Raw genomic sequence first — 21,110 nt, 5'->3', positions numbered from 1 at the left:
TGGTGTCTTGTGCTGCTTATGTGCTGTCCTTTTGCTTGGAGGATGTGGAATTAATGTGCCCCTGTCTTTCCTAGGCCAACGAAAGCAGCAAATGGAACAGGATGCCAATAGGTATAAAGCTGTTTAGTATTTAAACTCATGAGGTTTTGACTTCCTGCTGACTTTTGGACTAGCTTTCATTGGCTTCCCCTCTATTTTACAGATGCAGTTTCAGACACAGCACATCTGTTTCCAGCCTGGCTGAGAAGTTAGTTATTTGGATGACTGATGTTGGTAAGAGCAGCTTTTATCATTGTGTAGAATGGTACAATCACAAGGAGTAGCCTTGTGCTTGCATAGTACGAAATACACTTTATCTACTTTCAATTAAAGCTCTTTTTTTCCTTGTTATTTTTGAGGTTTCACCTTAAGAGATCTGGAGTCTCTCCCCTTTGGGGTAGCTCTTCCCATCAGAGATGCAATATATTACTGCAGAGAGCAGCCTGCCTCAGACTGGCCTGAAGCTGTTTGTCTCCTTATCGGGCGCCAGGATCTGTCCAAACAGGCGTGTGAAGGGAACCTGCAGAAGGGTAAATCTGTGAGTATGAGCATCGGGATTTCACAACACTGGGGTTGGGCAAAGCACTCTGTTCCCCACCATCTGCTAATGCTCGGGGCATCAGAAGGTGCAGATTCAAGGTTGAGGGCAATGCTTACACAAATAGGAGGGTTTCAGTATAAAACCAGCATCCGGCACAGGAAGGCCACATGCATAGCTGTGGAAACTGTCAGTATAAACCAGATTTTCAACTTCATTTAGACATGATGCTCAAAAGCTTTGCCTAAAGAGCTGTTTGATTGCCTCTGTAAGTCCTCCTCCTCCTCTGCAAAACACCTGTGCCTCTAAGAGGTGTTAAAGAGCTTTTGGTACTCACTCCAGAGACAAAACAGGAAAGCACAGGGAATCATAGAATCAACCAGGTTGGAAAAGCCCTTCAAGATCATCAAACCCAACCGTTGCCCAGCACTGCCAAAGCCACCACTAACCCATGGCACTGAGGCCTCATCCCCACGGTGTGTGAACACTTGCAGGGCCGGTGCCTGCAGCCCTGCCCTGGGCAGCCTGTTCCAATGCCTGAGCACCCTCTGGGGCAGGAATTGTTCCTCAGCTCCATCTAAACCTGCCCTGGTGCAGCTTGAGGCCGGTTCCTCTTGTCCCATCTCTTGTTCCTTGAGAGCAGTGTTGAGGACACTGAAAGCTGGTTAGTGACATGCATAGAACCACTTTAATAGTAGCAGATTGTAGCTTTAGTCAAGAAGAGGAATTTAGAGTCCCAAGTACATCTTGGTCAAGATCCTTTTTGCTGTCTTAGCTTTGGAAGTGATGTTAAAATTACCTAGTTCTTTATATCTGAGGCTTCATGACTAACTGCACAGCAAAAAGTTAATCCATTGAGCAGAAAGACTGGAACATGGAGTTCATTTACCATGTCCCACCACTTATTAAAACCCCGTTTTGTTTTCTGCTGGTGAGGTTTTGCCCAACTGTAACAGTACTGAATCTTCAAATGGTGATAAATTGATTTTATCACTTACTTTATAACAATGCCTCGAATGCATGTTACCTTAAAAGGAGAAAATGAGCTTCAAACACCAAATTGTTTGTCATTTCTCAGGAGGGCAGGGTGGAGTTTCCTGTTTCAGACCGGACGCTTCCTCTATGGGTGGTGCGGTTCTCTATTGAGATCTGGGGGGGATTTATCAGAAGAAACTGGGTTTCATTCATCAGCTGGTCATTTACTTGTGCTCTGGTGTCATGTATTGCCAGTGAGCCTTAGGAAGAGCCTGGCTTCAATCTGTGATTCTATATCTTTCCAGCTTGCTGAGGTATAGAACAGGAAAAATGACCAGTTTAGGGAGAGGTGTGTGGGGTTTGAGCCTACTTTTATCATACCAGTAATTCTCAGTGCTTGCCTTGTTATTTTTCACATTAATCTGCCCTCTATGGCAGATGGGGAAAAAAAAAAGAGGAATATACTGGCCCACTGTAGGGTCAGTGTCCGGATTATTCTGTCAAACCTTAAGGAAACTATATTCAGGAAAGCCGATTTCTGCAGAACTCAGAAAATAAAGTGAGTCATAGCATCCCAGACTGGTTTGGGTTGGAAAGGACCTTAAAGCTTATCCAGTTCCAACCCCCTGCCATGGGCAGGGACACTTCACACTAGACAGTGTCACCCAAGGCTCTGTCCAACCTCACCTTGAACACTGTCAGGGATGGAGCATTTACCACTTCTTTGGGCAGCCTGTGCCAGGGCCTGACCACCCTCACAGTAAACTTCTTCCTTATGGTGCTTCGTGCACAGTGATAGCCTTGTCTGAAGCAAGTGTAGGACAAGCAGATTGTGGACACACTCTGTGCTGTTCTTGTCCTGTGTGCTGCTTATGTGATGTCAATAAACAGTGTTGGACTTGATCTTAAAGGTCTTTTCCAACCTAGTTGATTCTATAGGGGGGGACAGAGTCTTAAACAAGCATTTTGTAGATCTTGTATAGAAAAAGGGCTTTTCCTCAGTGCTCTTAAGCTTTGAAGTCCTTCAGTGGGGGTTTTTCTGGTCATGTATGGATCTCTGGTGTGGAGGTTCAAAACCATTCTCGTACTGTGGTGATGCCAGGGTTGGCCAACACCAACAGGCATTTGGAATTCACTGCCATGCAGGCTGACTTTATTTTAGTAGGAAGCTTGGTTTTCCCAAGGTTGTTGTAGGAGGGAATCAAAATTAAAGCTCTGATTCATTCAAATATCAATGATCAGTAAAATAACACAGGTTTCTGACCAGAGTGAACGGAACAGCTTGAGGGTCAGTAGGTACTGGCACTTCTAAAAGCAGGTTGTCACCATGAGACTGTCTCTGGAGTTTAACCTCTGGTTTAATACCCATCCAAATGCTCATTTGGGTTGTTTTTCGCTCTGAACTTTGAGAAAACAACATGTTTTCATATGCATCATAGATAACTACTTGTGTAGGCAGGAGAGGAAAGCCCTTACCAACCACTGCTCTGAAACAAGAAATAGGGTAGAGAGTACTATTTGCTATGTCACCTCTTCAAGCTCTCACTTGTCAGTCCTTGCTCAACAGCTACATCTTTGCAGCAAAACACTTGATGTCATCTCCTGAATGGTAGTTATTTATCCCCTGTAGATGTGCAAAAATACTTGATTACAATGCTCAGAAATTCTAAATCAATGTGCATTGTATTTACAGCCCCATCCCAGTGCAGGTGCCCGTGCTGAGTGCATTCAGGTTGTGGTGCAGGTATTCGCTGGCTTTCTGATAGTTACCAACATCCATGTGCACTACCAGCAACAACTTCTTCCTTTCCTCTTTCCCTTGCAGTCCGTGGGCCCAGTGCTGTCCTCTGATATTCCCTCTGGGACTGAATCAGAAGAGGATGAGGATGGAATGAATGACATGAATGAGGAGGTGATGTCCCTGATCTGGAGTGAGGATCTGAGAGTGCAGGAAGTGCGCAGGCTCCTGCAGAGTGCCCGTCCTGTACGTGTCAATGTAGTGCAGATGCCAGAAGCCAGTGACCATGAATACATAGAAGAGAAAGAAAACAGGTAACGAACTCTTTCTACTTATCTTTCTTGTTAGCATTTCCCTCAGGTAAGAAATGGTGTGAATATTACTGTTGGCTTAATGAAGTATGTCTACTCACACAGCACAATATAACTTAGTCTGCACCGAGCATTAAAGTAGGCAGGCCTGAGCGAAGGACACATAGAAGGGGGTTTGATTTCATAATCTGAGTCTTTGAAGCTCAGTCTACATCAAAACTCTGCTGTATTTGAGTTGGAGGACGCTTGGGGTTGGAGCAAGATATGGGAAAGACTTGTAGTTTGAACCCCAAACAGCATGTTGAGCTCAGTTAGGGTTTGAAGGCAGATTGTAGCATCTTTTCCTCAGGTTGAAATATAAGCAGGGCCTGCTCTGTAGAGGAAAATGCCTCTGTAGAGAACAAAGCATCATCCATCTCCTGCCTAAAACTGGAGAGCCCTTTGCTCAGGGCTTATCTTAGTTCTAAGCAAGGCTTGGGTCAGGGGACTTAATTCATTCTACAGAAAGCAAATGCACTGTCCCATCCCTCTCTTTGTTTTGAAGCCTCATGTTGGAGCCATTCTATACCCAGTGGCCTCACAATTATCCCCATCCTGCTTTGGGGGTGTTAAAAAGTATCTGCTTTAAAAAAACAGAAGCAAAGCAGACTGCAGAACATCATTACCGTGTAAAACACCCTAGGGAAGTCGGAAACTAAAGAAATGCATCAGACTACAAGCTGAGTAATCTAACAAGCCTAGAAAGTGTTTCCAGAGTAAATCACAGAGAGCTGTGGTCAGCATTCTTGGAAGCTCATCATTAATTCCGTGTACAGCTTGTTATTAGATGTGATCACAGTCATAGCAGGATCCCATACAGCAATCAGCTTGGTTTGCTTTCTCCTTTCACCTTGTTTCTGAGATGGCTGCTGAATTCTCCATAGCACAGATTTATTTAACAGCACCCACCTTGAAGGGAAGCTTCAACATGTTGTCAGCTAAGGTACAGCTTTGAGATTAAACTTTTAAGGACTAAAGATTTGGTTCGGAAGTTTGGCCTGCTACAACAGGAAAGATAACATGTTATCTCATCGGGGAAAAAATGGTCTGTCCAGTGCCTGTCATTTATAGGTTCATTTTACATCATGTGTTCAGACAAATTTTCCATGATAAGCAGTTGGCTTGGTCTTGCTTTCACCTTCCCAACAGGTTGTTGCAGCTCTGCCAGCGAACCATGGCCCTACCTGTTGGACGAGGAATGTTCACTTTGTTCTCATATCATCCTGTTCCAACTGAGCAGCTGCCCATCCCGAAGCTGAATCTAACGGGTACGTTGGTCAGTGGTTTAGTATCACGGGATGGTTTGGGTTGAAGGGACCTTAAAGCCCATCCAGTTCCAAGCCCCTGTATCCAAACTGGCCCTGAACACTGCCAGCGATGGGGCAGCCACAGCTTCTCTGGGCACCCTGTGCCATAACCTCACCAGTTTTCTTCCAGAGACATTCATTATCTAACAGAATATGATGGAGTTAATCACTTTTCTTTCCGAACCGCCTGTAATTTTTGTAGTATCTTTCTGCAAAGAGTTTCATAGCTTAAGTGTGCTTTTTGTGAAGAAGTAGCTCTTTCTGGTTTTGAACCTGCCACCTTCTGGTTTCTTCTCCTGAAATGGTCAAGGCCAGTGTTACCAAACACAGATGCTGTGTCAGGTATATTGTGAGAAGCAGATAGAAGTGGAATGGCTGGACAGTGTTGGGGTCATACAGGACACAGCTACTGCAAAGTCATAGAATCAACCAGGTTGGAAAAGACCTTTAAGATCATCAAGCACAACCATTACCCAGTAATAACGTAACCATTATGTTACTCCACGTTGGTGGTTTTCTTGCTGTGCCATGCTGCTGTCTTCTGGCGTGTCTAAAGGTACCTGAGGCTGTCTCAGATCAGGGCTGCTGCCTCCCAAGCTGTCAGTGTTCACTCGGCACCCTCCTGAAGCTGAACACTGTTTCTGAAGCAGTTTGGCTTTACCTGACCGTTTTACTGGTTCTCTCGCCGGCAGGCCGTGCTCCTCCGAGGAACACCACTGTGGACCTGAACAGTGGGAACATCGACGTGCCTCCTAACATGGCTTGCTGGGCCAGCTTTCACAACGGGGTGGCTGCTGGCCTGAAGATAGCACCTGCCTCACAGATAGACTCTGCTTGGATTGTCTACAACAAGCCCAAAATTGCTGAACTTGCAAATGAATACGCTGGCTTCCTTATGGCCCTGGGGCTCAACGGGCATCTCACAAAGCTTGCCACGCTCAACATACACGACTACTTAACTAAGGTGAGCCCTTCCTTCAGAAACAACAGAGAAATATCTATAGGACTTGAATTCTTTAAAGAAAACAAGGCAGAAAAGGCAACAGATGTCTCGAAACACTGAGTTGGGAGGTTCCTGGTGCAGGATAATGAGAGTTGCTTCCTTAATGTCAGTCACACAGGCCTTCATTTCTGTTTAAAAGATACTCAGCAGTTTTGTCACTAAATCCTAGAACCCCAGCCTGGTTTGGGTTGGAAAGGACCTTAAAGCTCATCCAGCTCCAACCCCTGCCACGGGCAGGGACCCCTTTCACTGGAGCAGCTTGCTCCAAGCCCCTGTGTCCAACCTGGCCTTGAGCACTGCCAGGGATGGGGCAGCCACAGCTTCTCTGGGCACCCTGTGCCAGCGCCTCAGCACCCTCATAGGGAAGAGCTTCTGCCTTATCTCCAACCTGAATTTCCCCTGTTTCAGTCTGAACCCATCCCCCCTGTCCTGTCACTACAGTCCCTAATGAAGAGTCCATCCCCAGCATCCTTGTAGCCCCCTTCAGACACTGGAAGCTGCTCTGAGGTCTCCACGCAGCTTCTCTCCTCCAGGCTGAGCAGCCCCAGTGTTCTCAGCCTGTCTCCATACAGGAGGTGCTGCAGCCCCTGAGCATCCTCATGGCCTCCTCTGGACTTGCTCCAGTAGCTCCAAGCCCTTCTTATGCTGAGGACCCCAGCACTGCACACAGTGCTGCAAGGGGGGTCTCACAGGAGCAGAGTAGAGGGGCAGGATCACCTTCTTCACCTCATACTGTGCACAGCTCATTGGGATGGGTGAATGGGACACTGGGACAAGTGTTTTTCCTTTGCTGAACACTTCTGATCTCTTTGGCTGTTGCTCTTTGTTTCCTTTCTCAGGGCCATGAGATGACAAGCATTGGCCTATTGCTTGGTGTGTCGGCTGCCAAGTTGGGCACAATGGATATGGCCATTACGCGCCTCCTAAGCATCCATATACCTGCCCTACTGCCACCAACCTCCACAGAGCTGGATGTCCCCCACAACGTGCAGGTGGCTGCTGTCATAGGAATAGGCCTTGTCTATCAGGGCACTGCTCACAGGCACACAGCTGAGGTTCTGCTGGCTGAAATAGGTACGTGCTGACACTGGCAGAAATGGGGTGGACACTGGGGGAGTCACAGCGTGTGAGTGCACAATGCATCAGAGAGATGAGCATTTTAACTGTGAGTTTCCCACCACAATATTCACCTCTCGTTTCCCGAGCCTCATCTTTTGTTTTCAGAGGAGCAGAAGTTACTGTGACCGGTGTGTTTGTGTAGCATAGAACTATCATTGAATTTAGTAGAAGCAATATGGCAGCAGCATTGCTGGACTTAGATACTTTTTTCCATCTGGAAATCTTGTCTGGTCAAAGGTGGTCTGGAGTGCCAAAGACTTGGTAAAAGGAGATCTGTAACTATGCATTCCTCCTGACCCAGATGCCATATCTGCAGCGATCCTGACCCCCTGCTTTTGAGCAGACCTGTTGTACACTGTATACCCAACACATCCGATGCTCCCCAGACATCTGTTGCTTCTTATGTCAGTCCATGAGGTGGCTGCCACTATAGAAACCAGAGGTGGAGGCACTGGGTGAGGGAAAAATGCTTTCCTCTTGCAAAGACAAGTTCTTTTGGCTCACTAGGGTGGTGGAAATAGAGCCATGATGTCCTAAGTTCTCCTGTTCCAAATTTTGCTCAAGGCTTTCTAAACAGTAGTCAATAAGAGTTGATTCTGAACAGTAAATCTGATCCGAGTTGTGTCCTCATTCTGTGCATAGTTCTTCTGATTTTATTTGTAACACTTAAGTTCTTACTCATGTCTATGTGTAACTTTAGCTAGAAGAGGCTGTATGGTCTATTAAATAGAGAATGGGATAAAGATAAGGGTGAAATTGTATCTGTTATGATTCTGGTCATTTGATCTGTATAGTCTTTTCTAGCAGCAGTTTTTGAACTCTGCTGACAGCATTTGGATAGGTTTAGAGGTCTTAAGGTTTTCACAGTTGTAACATGGCATTTTCACCGTGTCTCTGAACTCCAACCATAGCATTTAGCAACAAAACCTGGTTCTGGAGGGTTTGCCTTTTGGTGATGGGGGGGTTAAGTGACAGTTACTTGTAATTCCACTGAAAACTTTCCTGACTTTTTCCTCATTCCGTTAGGAATATAGAGCTTAATTAAACACTGTTACTTGGCTGGAAATCTAGAAGATGAGTTTCAGTGTTTTGTGTTCTCCAGGCCGTCCCCCTGGACCAGAAATGGAATACTGCACTGACAGAGAGTCCTATTCCCTTGCATCTGGGCTAGCCTTGGGCATGGTTTGCCTGGGGGTAAGTGTCTCAATTACAACTGCAGTTAGTAGAAGAATCATTATACATTGAAGTGGGGTGATAAGAGCTGTTTCATCCCTGACTCCCAACTGCCTTGGATGAAAAGCATTTCTGTTCCTCATATAGGAAGGCATTCCCTTAGTAACGCTGCTTCTTCTCTTCATCCCTTAGCATGGAAGCAATCTGATAGGCATGTCAGACCTCAATGTTCCTGAGCAGCTTTACCAGTACATGGTTGGGGGTCACAGGAGATTCCAGGCAGGGATGCACAGAGAGAAGCACAAGTCTCCCAGTTACCAAATCAAGGTATGTGTTGATTTTTGCACGTTTAAGCTGAAGACAGCAGTAATTGGAAGCCTGAGAGGTCTGTGTCCACACCAGGTGACTTTGAATGTCTACATCACTACAGGTTTAGCTGCTCTGAAAGCATCTGTTGTGTTTTCACAGGAGGGAGACACCATAAATGTGGATGTTACTTGTCCCGGTGCCACACTTGCCCTTGCTATGATCTACCTAAAGACTAACAACAGGTACGAACCTTGGAATTGCTCTGACATGTGGCAGTGACTTGTGGTAGCAGTTTAACCTGCTGTCATGTTGGCTCTGCTTTGTCTGGCTTGCTCAGCTTTGTGAGCTGCTGAAATCTGATGTGGAAACGCAATTCCTTCACTGTGCTCTGCAGATCCATTGCTGACTGGCTTCAAGCCCCAGATACCATGTATTTACTGGACTTCGTCAAACCAGAGTTCCTTTTATTGAGGGTAAGATTTTCTTCTGTGTCATTTCTCAGCCTATTTAGCGATACAAAAACTGTGTTACTTGGGGTTTTAAATCCAGCCATATCCAGAATCCTTTTGAGAGCTGGTAACCCCATTGCTTGCCAACCAAACTAATACCTGCATTGTCTGCTTGTAGTAAGCCACTTGTCAGGCAGCACTAGGCGGAATTTATTGAGGAAATACTTGAATGATACATTTTATGGGGAATGTTAAATGTTTAATAAATTCTTACTGCTTTTCCCATTAATTATGAATTAATTTTACAATAGAATATTAAGTTAGGGCTCAGCATCTAAGCCCATAGTGAATTTTCATCTCTGTTTACCACCTAAGGATACAGACTTCATTATATAGGATTTTTTCTGTGGTTCTTTTCCCTGCAAGCAGAACTTGCATCTCCTAAAAGCGACTTTGTCATTTCTGATAGGAAGGCGGAGAAACAGTGAAAAGCTGCTAGCGAGTGGCTGGATTGTCTGTGGATGCAGTCAGCACATTAAAATATACCATTGATGCTTGTATAGCTTAATTTCCTTCCTTATGTCTTTGGCTTTCTCACTTGTTTTCAGACCTTGGCTCGATGCCTGATCCTGTGGGATGACATCTTGCCCAACTCCAAGTGGGTCAATAGCAACGTGCCTCAAGTAGGTATTTATGTTTCATGTGTTTCATTGCCAGTTTTCATCTCACGGGGTTGTTCTGCATGTGAATATTCCCATAGTACATGAGCTGCCCAGGCAAATGTATGTTGCGTTCACATGGCAAGGATGGATGTTACATTGGATTCCTGGATTATTATGGGAGCACTGAGGACTCCCATCCCATCATCCTAAAAAGGAGAGAGTGGAGGAGGGATGCAGCTGCTCCAGACAGAAAATGGTGCCAGAGAGAGAAAGGGTTTAAACTTATCTCCACACTGACCGAGCAAGAAGTGAGGTGCAACACTGCTTCAGTTGCTGTTGAGCATTAGGAATAACTTTTCAGCAGTGATATTCCTTGATATGTTGTATGGAATTTTAAAGAGCAAATTAGGTCAGTATCTATCAGAAATACAGGATACTGATGGTCTGTATGGCCTCTCGAGGTCTCATCCTGTTCTGTTTTCTCTCATATTTGAGCACATACAGAAACACAAATCTTGCCATTGTTTTACATATCTTTAAGGGACCAGATCCAGCAGCAATGAAGGGTGTCCCTTTGGATCAGAAGTACAATGGAACAATAGCATGTGGAGTGTAAAAAATACCCAAACACCTTTATATGCCTGTGAAACAGACCTGTTTTGTATCACTTATGAACCCTTGATACCCAGTTTCAGTTAGTTAATCACTTTCTCTGGATTAATGTCGTTATCTCTTATCTTTCTATAGATCATAAGAGAGAACAGTATATCTCTTCAAGCAACAGAGCTGCCTTCATCTGAAGACCTGAGTTTAGAAACCCTGGCGTAAGTAACATGGAAAAAGTTCTGCAAAATGCAGCTGAACTCTATAGAGATACCAGTATGAAAACCCCTCTCCCTTGTTATTTAGGGGATTTTACTCTGTTTTCTCCAAAGGATAAGTCTGTCTCTTTAATCTTTTCCTCTTTTACTACTTCTAAAAGAATTTGGGATATATGTTCAGATGAAGACAAGAGAAGCATTGAGTCATTTCTTGCTCGTGTTGTTTCTTAGGCAGGCTCATGTCTACATCATTGCTGGAGCGTGTTTGTCACTGGGATTTCGATTTGCTGGGTCAGAAAATCTGGCAGCATTTAAGTGCTTGGTAAGAAGGTTTATTTTCCCCTTCACTTTCCATTGAGCTATAACTTATCTGTTGTGTCTATATTTAATGTGCATTTCTCTTCTTTCCAGTACAAATATGCAACAGATTTCCTCAAGTGTTTGTCAGCACCAACAGCTTCAATAGTAAGTTCTTTCCAGTTTTCTCTCAGTGAAAAGGAGGAGGCTTTGCTGTGTAATGCACTTTGATAACCCTCACCAAAACCTTAATGGAAACAAAACCATCCCTTTTACTTTTCAATATTACTATCGAATGTGGCAGGGCTGTGAATCATTTTTAAGGACTTTGCTGATCTCCACTCTCCCTTCCTCTGTAGAATGTGGTTTTGAACTCGGGGGTAGAAGGCAGTGCATTAGGTCAAGCAGAAGCGTGTGTTTGACCGCAGAAGTGTAATAATGCTCTCCCTATTCCGCTTGAAGACAGGTCACTATAACCTCGAAACGTGCTTGAGTGTGCTGCTGCTGGCTCTTGCAATGGTGATGGCTGGCTCTGGAAACCTCAAAGTCCTTCAGCTTTGCCGGTTCATGCACAAGAAGACAGGTGGAGAGATGAATTATGGGTTCCACCTGGCTCACCACATGGCTTTGGGGCTACTCTTCCTGGGAGGAGGAAGGTAACTTCCCATTTCCAAAGACAAGGGTGTTATCTTTCACCTCTCCTCAAAAGCTTTAGCAGTGGGTACTTCACTTGATCTAATAACATCTGGATGCATAAAAACATTGAATCATAGAATCAGCTAGGTTGGAAAAGACCTTTAAGATCATCAAGTCCAGCCATCTTCTGTTGCAAATGGAAGTCCTGTTTTCTTCTAGATACTGCATCACTTACATGCCATAGGAATGTTTCTGGCTTGTGGTTTGTGTTTATTTCGTACCAGTACGTGGTTATTTTGGCTGCTGTAGGAACACATTTGTAACTTCCTTACCTATATGTACTTTTACAACTGCTCTTCCCTTCCCTGGGACACCAAAATACTTTGAACACCTCTGGCCAGTGTTTGTTAGCACAGAAACTAATAGATAATGTTGTTCTACAGATACTCATTGAGCACTTCCAACTCCTCCATTGCTGCTCTCCTCTGTGCTCTGTACCCGCACTTCCCGGTTCACAGCACGGACAATCGGTAAGAGTTTGCAAGGGTTCATGTTTCCTGCAGCTCAGTCATCTTACAAAGCTGTTATCTAGAGGCAAGTGATCTAGAATTTGTACCTCCGTGCTCTGCAAATTAATGTTTGGAGGTTTAAACAAAAAAAAAAAGAAGTGGAAAACAGAAGTGAAGATACAAGGTGGTGGTAGTGATCTTTGAGTAGTGAGGAACTGCAGGCAGGTTTGTGCAGGCTCTAAGCTGTGCTCCTGGGACTTGACTCTTCCAGTTTGCTCAGCTGAAAAGATTTTCATGCAGGATCTGTTCATCTGTGACTCTGAATTGGTTTTAGTTATAATTCATTACTCCCTGTTCTGTTAGCTAAAGCATTAGAAAAATCCAAACCCAGTAATACAGTACTATTACTTCGGGTTTCTTTGCTGGATTTGGCTATTGAGCTGTGTGGAGTTGGTGTTTGGGGGTTATTCCCTGCCTGTTCTGCACAGTGTTGAATTCCTTATTCCCACACACAGGTACCACCTTCAGGCTCTGCGTCACCTCTACGTGCTGGCGGCAGAACCGAGGCTCTTAACGCCCGTTGATGTGGATTCAAACACTCCTTGCTATGCACTGATTGAGGTGACATATAAGGTAAAGTGTCTGGAGGAGTGAGGGCCTTTGAGAAGGCAGGGGAGACAGCTGAAGGCTCTCTGCCAAAGGCGTGCTCTTCTCATTGTTGTGGTCAGCAGTCTTGGTTTGGGTTCAGCTTGTGGTGGAGAGGAGCCAAACTCTATGCAAGTAATAGAAGGGTCGTGCTCAGCCCACTCAAACCTTACATGTGCTTTGATGTCACCCTGAGAGTAGAATACAGGGCAAGGAGAAGGCACCACAAAGTCTTCAAACAGTCAATTGTGCAATGACTGACCCAGTATCCTCTTTCTAAAGAGGAAGGGCTTTCAGAGGTGGTTGGAACCATGTGTGGTTTGAAAAAACCTTCTCCTAATTCTGCTGAAATGGGCAACTTGGCATTTATCCATGGTGTTTGGATGATGTGTCTTTTAGGAAGGGTTCCTTTTTATGGGCTTTATTTTGTACAGGCTCATTTGAGACAGATGATGGACTAAAGAAGGGGATTTCAGGTGGGAAGAGGTGCAGCATAGATCCCTGTGGCTCTGGCAAAGAGTCCTGCATATTCAGGACATAGTTTGTTATTCAAACCTTCAGATTTCAGTTGAAGCGTGCCTGACTTGCACAGTGTTGTGTTGATACATTGATGGGAAATACCTTTAGTTTAGGCTTATGTTTCCTGACATAAAGGTAATGCTAAGTCATGTATTTACTCAGAACTGAGGAACAGAAACTGACTGAAGCTGCCAGTGGAGTTGTTGAAAATGAGATGAAAGTTTTCTTTCTTTCCACACAAAAATGAGCTTTACTAATGTGTGAACACTGATGTTTTGAAGGGCACACAGTGGTATGCAGAAGCCACCGAGGAACTGATGGCACCCACGCTCCTTCCAGAGCTTCACTTACTGAAGCAGGTAAAGGAAGTCTCCCTTTAATGAAGAACTTAATCACCCACTTTGTGTCACAAGCAGTGCAAGAACAGATTGAGTGACCTTTCTTTGATTCCCTATCCAACCTTAGCCAGACTCTGGACAATGCTGTCCCATAGCAATAGCTCCAAAAACAAGTCTGTCGCTGTGGAGCATGTGTTCAGTCATGCCAAATGCTTCTCTTTGGTCTTTATCACAGTGCTTTCACGATCTGTTGTAGCAGGGAGTTCCCTGTGCCAGCAAGCTTTGCTGTAGGATAGCAAAATTAGGTGCTCTTCTTTCTGAGTTTTCTGGGTGGGCAGCACTGCAGAAGGGCACGTGCTCTTGTAAGGGCTGAGGAAGAGCTGTAGACTTGGGTACAGATTTTTTTATTTAATGATTCTGGCTATATCAAGTAACAACAATGCTTCTGTTGACAGATCAGAGTGAAGGGACCGCGGTACTGGGAATTACTGATAGATCTAAGCAAGGGAACAAATCATCTGAAGTAAGTATTCTTTATAATACGTTATAGTACAATGCTTAACTGACTAATGACCCTGTAGTAATAGTTTTCAAGTGCTTTTTTAAAGCATCCTGTACTCGTAACACCCACAGTTTAGAAAGAAGTCTGGTTGTGATGGCTTCACTATTGTGCATTTGACAGCACTTCAGGGTGAAGAAAGAAACTGCGTAGTTGGTTTCACCTCTTGATGTGAATAACTCTTGCAAAAACAGAGCAGGGGAAAACCTGATAGTAGAAACCGCAGCTATTGGGATTGAGTAGGACCAGAAACCCTCTTCAACTCATGGTTTTAGTTTAGTTTTGAGTTGATGTGATGTCATGTTTCCCAGACTGTTGATACAGGGGTTCAGTAACTGTTACTGCTTTGTGAGGTACTTCTTTTCTCACGTGAAGTATACGAAGTGCTGCTGCTGCCTTTCACCTCTCTGTTTAAATGTGTGGCAACTGAAAAACAGAAGTCTTACCAGAATATGCTATCTGTGGGTAACATCATTCTCATCTTTGCCCCTAACAGCCTACAGCGTAACTTGCTGCTGTGAGTAGTGCTGAGAAGCCAGCTGCATCTTTCATCAATAACATGGGCTTTCTAGTTCATTCAGGTGCTTCTACTGAGATTAAATTAGGCACCACAACGCAGCATCTCTGGGTCCTGCCTTTACCTGTGACAGGCAGGACTGATGTGGAATGCAGATTCCTCCAGATCAGGAAGCACATATGGATGCATTTGCTGCACCAGAGCTCCAGAAGCCAGCCTTGTTCTGCTGGCTTCACTTTACCACACTTGGGTGCTTGTTTGTCCAAAAGAGCCTTCCTGTGCTGCCACAGCAGAAACCAGGGTGGGTGACTGAAGAACTTGCTGCTTTTGGAACTTACCTGTTCTTACCTATTCTCCAGCTGCTTTGAATGTGTCACATTATCTCCTCAGCCCATTAGAGCAGTAGGGACCTGCCTGGCAGTGTTTTGGAGGTAAACACATGTGAGAAATAATTTTCCCTATCTTACTACCTGTGAATTGCTCTATATTGTTACGCTAAGCAGTTTCAATACAAACAGGCTAGTTATTTTAAGGATGCCCAGTGCCTACAGTTCATGGTGCAACTGATACTCCAGATGAGGTAAGCATGCAGCTGCTGTGCAATAGTGTCACTCTGAGCTGCTGCACGCTTTTGTTGTTGGCTTGGTCAGGAATAGTAGTATTTGTTGCGTTTCTCGTTTTGGGGGTTATTGGTTTGGTTTTCAATGAAGAAAAAGGACCATCACCTGTGGATGCCAGCTTGTATGGTTTTCCTTGGTGCTGGAGCTCATCCTAGGGGAGTCTAACAGGAACCTGCAATGGCTTCAGGAAGTTATATTCCTTATACCAGTAAGGCTTATCCTTTTTTCATCACCAGTGCCTGCCACCACATCACCGTTTGATAGCAGCCTGCCCTGCAGATACCAAGTTTTCTATGTATACATGACTGAGGCAGGGTTTACATCATCAGGACAAAGCCTGCACGGGGATACTGGCCTCTTGAGGGTTCCCAAACACAAGAGGGACGTGGAGCTGTTGGAGCGAGGCCAGAGGAGGCCATGGAGCTGCTGCGAGGGCTGGAGCAGCTCTGCTCTGGAGCCAGGCTGAGAGAGCTGGGCTGGGGCAGCCTGGAGAAGAGAAGGCTCCTGAAGGGGAGACCTGAGAGCAGCTCCAGTGCCTAAAGGGGCTGCAGGGAACCTGGAGAGGGGCTTGGGCCAAGGGCCTGTAGGGACAGGCCAAGGGGAATGGCTTGAACCTGCCCGAGGGGAGACTGAGCTGAGCTCTTAGGCAGAAGCTCTTCCCTGTGAGGGTGCTGAGGCGCTGGCACAGGGTGCCCAGAGAAGCTGTGGCTGCCCCATCCCTGGCAGTGCTCAAGGCCAGGTTGGACACAGGGGCTTGGAGCAAGCTGCTTCAGTGGAAGGGGTCCCTGCCCATGGCAGGGTTTGGGGCTGGAGGAGCTTTAATGCCCCTTCCAACACAAACCAGTCTGGAATTCTATGAGTCTATGATATTATTGCATCTCAACTGTTGGAGGTCACGTTTCCTTCAATGTGTATGTGCACTGATTTAAAGCAAACACTGTTGTTATTGCAGATCAATTCTTTCCAAGGGTGGTGTCCTGTACGTGAAGCTGAGAGCAGGGCAGCTCTCCTACAAGGAGGACCCGATGGGCTGGCGCAGCCTCTTAGCACAGACTGTCACTCACCGCAACTCAGAAGCCCGGGCGTTCAAGGTATTGCTCCCAAACTGCTTTCCTGCCAGGAGTGCTGCCTCTGGAAGGCTGAGGGAAGCACAGCAGGTCCTGCTGCGTTCCTTACCTCCAGCATTTGGCTCTGCCACATGGTTATGAGTAAGAAGTTACTTGCTTTGCTTGAGGGAAAGGAAGTGTGTTGGCTTTCACAGAGCATGCAATAAACTTGAGCTAAGAATGGATGTCTGCTGTGGGCAGACAGAAGTGTTGGACAGAGTTTGCTCACAATGTGCTTTATGTAGTTTCCAGTCTTGTTACTTGTGTGCTGAGGAAGGGAGGATTGGGTATAAATCGCTACTACATTTGTGCAGTAAACCCAAAATGTTCATTTTGTATGCATTTTGATCTGTTTTTTAGCCAGAAGCAATTTCAGCTTTCACGTCTGATCCTGCTCTGTTTTCATTTGCTGATTACTTCTGCAAACCAACTGGGAACATGGGCCAGGTATGGTGCCTACGTGTGGACTAGCATGGTTTCTTGCTTACAGGAATAAATGGGTGGGAAAAACCTACATTAAACTGAGGAACAGAATTCATTCCTTTGGGTCATGGAGATGGGAATATTCTACGGGACTTTTTATCACATGAAGGTGTAAAACAGTGTGTAAAACAGTACTTCTTGTTGGCATTTTTTATATCACAGTTGCTGTTTGTTGTGTCCAGTTGTTGTATTCATTGCAGAATGTGTTTAACAAATACTGAAAGCCCTGTTCAGTGTCCTGAAGCATTCAGGTGAAGTCGCTGCTGAAGGGTTAGGGTGTTCTGCACTCTATTTCTTTGCACTAAACAGTTTGAAGGAGTAAAATCCAACCACTTTAGGCCTACTTTTAATAAGTCCAGGAATGAAAGTGAGCTGTGTAGCATTGTCAGCTACCACTCATTGATGCAGTGTCAGGGCATGGGTTAACTTTAATGGAAGGAAATGTGAGCAAAGCAAGAACCTGAAATCAAGTGTCACCAGCATGTGCTCTGTGTTAAACATGTGTCTTTTATCAGAAACAGGAAATCCTGGATCTTTTCTCTTCAATTCTTTACGAGTGTGTTACCCAAGAAAATCCAGAGATGCTGCCCACGTACATAGCCATAGATCAGGTGGAGTAAACTCTTGCTTTCTTAAAGCTACCCTTGGGCAAAGAGTATTGGGTTTGCGTGTGCTCTCATAGAGGACAGAGAGGAAGAAGGGGAGACATTAGTGGTAGCAGAGATTTTAAAAGCTGGAACATGGTCTAAGGTAATGAGAACTGAAACTGCACAAGAAGCATTAACTGGCGGCTTCTCAGTAGGTGCTGAGGAGGGTGGCCCTTGCAAGGTGGGGTTTGAGGATTCATTTACTTGGTGTCTGAGACAGCACTGAGCAATATCGCTTCCCTCCTCCACGCTCTCGCAGTCACTTTGTGTTTCCCCTCCACTAGGCTGTGAGGAGATTAGAACGAAAAGAGATGTCTGAGACGTTTGAGCTGTGGCAGATAAAGCTGGTGTTGGAGTTCTTCAGCTCCAGAAGTCACCAGGAGAGGATGAGCAGGACTCCCAACCGAGGGCTCTTCATGAACTCCGAATTTCTGCCCGTGATGAAGTGCACTATAGATAATACATTGGATCAGTGGCTTCAAGGTATAGAGAAGAGAACTTTAGTCCTCCAGCCATGGTTGGCATTTAGTGTTCTTATCTTCTTGCTGATCAGGGTTGACTTTTTTTGTCTCAAAAGTACTGAAAACTGATAAGGGAAGGCACTTGTGTGTCAGCATAAACCAACATGGTTTCAGTTTTGTGCATTTGGTGTGAAGCATTGACTGTACTGGGGGGGAGTTGAGTTAATGTGGAAGGCTTTGTTTCCCAGGGAAAATGCTTTCCTGATATCACACTGGCAGAACTTTCTAGAAGCAAAAGCAAGGGATGATCAGAGCAGAGAGCAGGGTGGCCATGGCAGGAGGAGGAAGGTTTGCAAACAAACCCATTGCTCACCTTCTGTGGGGAGATGGAGACTCTTTTTCTGTGGGCTTTTTCTGTGGAGATAGTGTCGTCTTGCCTTTCTGCTCCCTCCGTTTCACCAGGCCATGTTGTGTGTTACAGCTGGAGGGGATGTGTCTCTGCATTCCTACCTCAGCGGGCAGCCCACAGAGGAATCTCAGCTCAGCATGCTGGCTTGCTTCCTCATCTACCACTCTGTCCCCACGCCGGGCCAGCTGGCTGCTGGTGGCTTGGAAGGTAAGACCGGGATGACAGTGCCCTCTGAAAGCTGGTCCATTGATGTTTAGTCTTTAATTGTCTCAAAATAAAGGTACCAACTTTATGCAGGGCTGAAGAAGCCAGAATTAGCCTAGATACAAAAAGCCTCAGCTTTTTCCTGACCTGCAGTTAAGCATGTTCTTGCAGGCAGCACTTAGAGGAGCTGTGACAGGGGGAAGTGTTCTTTTTGTTGAGCTGGCCATATCCTGAATGTCCTCAAATCTTTCCTATAAGCACCTCTTCAGGCAGTCACCAGCTCCTCTATGTTTCCATCCAGATTTGGGATCCAGGGAAATGCTGGACCCTTTCACCAGGCAGCTCTTTCTCTCTCCCTCCATCAGCCCAGGCTGGGGATACACCAGTCCTCTGCTTGCCTAAGGTTTGTTAGCTTGTGATAGAAATGCAGCTGCACTTCGATTTGGGGAACTGAGGCTTGCTTAAGGGTGTGAGAGGAATGTTCCCAGCTCAGTGGTGAGAGAAGGCTGAGGCTGAAGGCTTCCTGCAGGCTACAGCCCCCCAGCCTGGAGAGTGGCATCCTGCGAGTACAGGATGTCTCATCTGGTTTGGATTCTCTATTGGGCATTACACCCTGGACATGCTCATTTTCCTTCCTTCTTTCTTCTCTTTAGGAAGCACAAACTTCTCTGAGCTGCTTCTGAAGTTCAAGCAGTTGAACATGCCAGTCCGTGCGCTACTGAGGCTCGCTCCTCTGCTCCTCAGAAACCCACAGGCCATGGTGCTGTAGCTGCAGGAGGGCAGAGCTCTGTGTTGGTCAGTGCTTTTCAATACCAGGTAAAATGTACTTGATTTTGTAGCTTCTCAAACAACGTCAGCTTCAAACCTGTCCCTGGATGTGGTGACTGTGACCAGGAGTTATTTATAAATTCTTACAATGAATTCAAAAGAAATTGTAAAAGTGAACTGAGAATAAATTTACTTTTGTAACTAAGGGGTCTTTACAAACGTGTGGGTTTTGATGGGTTCTGGAAAGCCCTTGGCTGGGAACTGAACAATCTCCTTGTTGTTGTAAACACTTTGCTTGTCTTCTATCTTTGTCTGCCTTCACGAGGGGCTGTAGACTGCAGGAGAGAGACAGCTCAGGAGGCTCTTGCACAGGAGGGATGTGGAGCTGTTGGAGCGAGGCCAGAGGAGGCCATGGAGCTGCTGCGAGGGCTGGAGCAGCTCTGCTCTGGAGCCAGGCTGAGAGAGCTGGGCTGGGGCAGCCTGGAGAAGAGAAGGCTCCTGAAGGGGAGACCTGAGAGCAGCTCCAGTGCCTGAAGGGGCTGCAGGGAACCTGGAGAGGGGCTTGGGACAAGGGCCTGTAGGGACAGGCCAAGGGGAATGGCTTGAACCTGCCCGAGGGGAGACTGAGCTGAGCTCTTAGGCAGAAGCTCTTCCCTGTGAGGGTGCTGAGGCGCTGGCACAGGGTGCCCAGAGAAGCTGTGGCTGCCCCATCCCTGGCAGTGCTCAAGGCCAGGTTGGACACAGGGGCTTGGAGCAAGCTGCTCCAGTGGAAGGGGTTCTTGCCTGTGGCAGGGGTTGGGGCTGGAGGAGCTTTAAGGTTCCTTCAACACAAACCTTTCTATGGTAAGTTGCCAAACTTGCTTTTCCTCTTGGGTCTCCTGCTGGAAAGGAAAGGGAACCACCTGCCCTGCTGCTCACATGGTGCTGAGCTTCAACATCTGGCATCATCTTTCAGTCTCATTCATGGGATTTTCTTTATTTGTGGGTCTCAAGCCTACTGTACATCCTCCGTAAGCACATACACCCTGTAAGCACGAACTGCTCTGCTCTACTCATCACTACACCCTCACTACTGCACTGTTTACGTCTTTGTTTCTTTCCTCCTCTTTGTTCTGCAATTAGTCAGTGGCTGCTGAGCAGGCACCTGCCTCCAGCACGTTACGTTATGTCTGGGCAAGGGCTGAAACTACAGACACACCACTTCAATAACCGGGCACTCATCTGGGTTCCCTTCATCTCCGCTCGCTGCTGCCTTCTGTGTTCCCCAGAGCACTGAACTTGGAGCGGGGCTGGTTCCAGGTTTGCTCGGGGCAGGCCAGGCACTTAATTTGTCATTAAAGAGGTGGAGTTGCTCCAACAGAAGCAGCCAGGGGCTGAGTGATCAGTACTGGAAGAGCAGCCAGAGCCAAGCCTTTGAACTGCTTATTCCTAAGTCTCAAGTTTGATCTTACGGTGCGGGACTGCTGCTGATCTTCATCCCCTTTCTTTCCCAGCCCCTCAAGTAGAGGAGCCAAAGGATGCTAGGGATGGAGGAAGACAACCAGGAGTGGTTACAAAGAAAGCAGAAGTGACCTGGGGTTGATGGTGTCCCAGGTCCTGCTGCTGGCTCCAGGTCAGGACGAGGGTTACAAGAAAGGATGAGGCTGACACACAACGCGCTCCTGGGAGGAGCAGTGAGTGCAAGAGGAAAGGGATGGGTCCTGAGGGCAGTTCCTGTGCAGAGTGCACAGGAGATGGCTCAATCCGGGGGGAAGGGGTTTGCATGAGAGGTTGGGGAATGAAAGGAGTACCTGCAGTGCCTCTTGGAGCCTGCAGACATTGGCTTTTAAACACAAACCATGGAACACCTGCTCCATAGCTACCTTCTTTGCTATGCGAATTGAATCAAGCCATTAATGGCTATGGAACG

The 21,110-nt window shown here is 46.2% G+C and overlaps 1 protein-coding gene across 7 annotated transcripts in view; it reads left to right on the top strand.

Annotated features, from left to right (window-relative positions):
- Nucleotides 1-19,406, top strand: part of ANAPC1 (anaphase promoting complex subunit 1) — a 35,504-nt gene extending 16,098 nt beyond the window's left edge. For 6 of the 7 annotated variants that reach the window (XM_065682546.1, XM_065682544.1, XM_065682545.1 and 3 more), the window contains exons 22-47: nt 75-111; nt 203-273; nt 399-577; nt 3,378-3,604; nt 4,790-4,908; nt 5,640-5,911; nt 6,790-7,024; nt 8,172-8,263; nt 8,435-8,569; nt 8,711-8,793; nt 8,946-9,024; nt 9,609-9,683; nt 10,410-10,486; nt 10,715-10,805; nt 10,895-10,948; nt 11,243-11,436; nt 11,860-11,946; nt 12,441-12,558; nt 13,371-13,448; nt 13,883-13,950; nt 16,076-16,214; nt 16,590-16,676; nt 17,228-17,323; nt 17,644-17,842; nt 18,302-18,436; nt 19,087-19,406. In XM_065682546.1, coding sequence (XP_065538618.1) covers nt 75-111; nt 203-273; nt 399-577; nt 3,378-3,604; nt 4,790-4,908; nt 5,640-5,911; nt 6,790-7,024; nt 8,172-8,263; nt 8,435-8,569; nt 8,711-8,793; nt 8,946-9,024; nt 9,609-9,683; nt 10,410-10,486; nt 10,715-10,805; nt 10,895-10,948; nt 11,243-11,436; nt 11,860-11,946; nt 12,441-12,558; nt 13,371-13,448; nt 13,883-13,950; nt 16,076-16,214; nt 16,590-16,676; nt 17,228-17,323; nt 17,644-17,842; nt 18,302-18,436; nt 19,087-19,202 — 3,143 coding nt within the window. In that variant the 3' untranslated portion in view covers nt 19,203-19,406. The remainder of the gene's footprint in view (nt 1-74; nt 112-202; nt 274-398; nt 578-3,377; nt 3,605-4,789; nt 4,909-5,639; nt 5,912-6,789; nt 7,025-8,171; nt 8,264-8,434; nt 8,570-8,710; nt 8,794-8,945; nt 9,025-9,608; nt 9,684-10,409; nt 10,487-10,714; nt 10,806-10,894; nt 10,949-11,242; nt 11,437-11,859; nt 11,947-12,440; nt 12,559-13,370; nt 13,449-13,882; nt 13,951-16,075; nt 16,215-16,589; nt 16,677-17,227; nt 17,324-17,643; nt 17,843-18,301; nt 18,437-19,086) is intronic. The other variant, XM_065682547.1, reaches the window with a different exon arrangement.
- The last annotated feature ends 1,704 nt before the right edge of the window (nt 19,407-21,110 follow it).

The sequence above is a fragment of the Lathamus discolor genome, chromosome 5 (assembly GCF_037157495.1).
Source record: "Lathamus discolor isolate bLatDis1 chromosome 5, bLatDis1.hap1, whole genome shotgun sequence".
In the NCBI taxonomy this organism is placed as follows: Eukaryota; Metazoa; Chordata; class Aves; order Psittaciformes; family Psittacidae; genus Lathamus; species Lathamus discolor.
The sequence above is the reverse complement of the archived record's forward strand: the minus strand, read 5'-3'. Positions and strand labels throughout refer to the sequence as shown.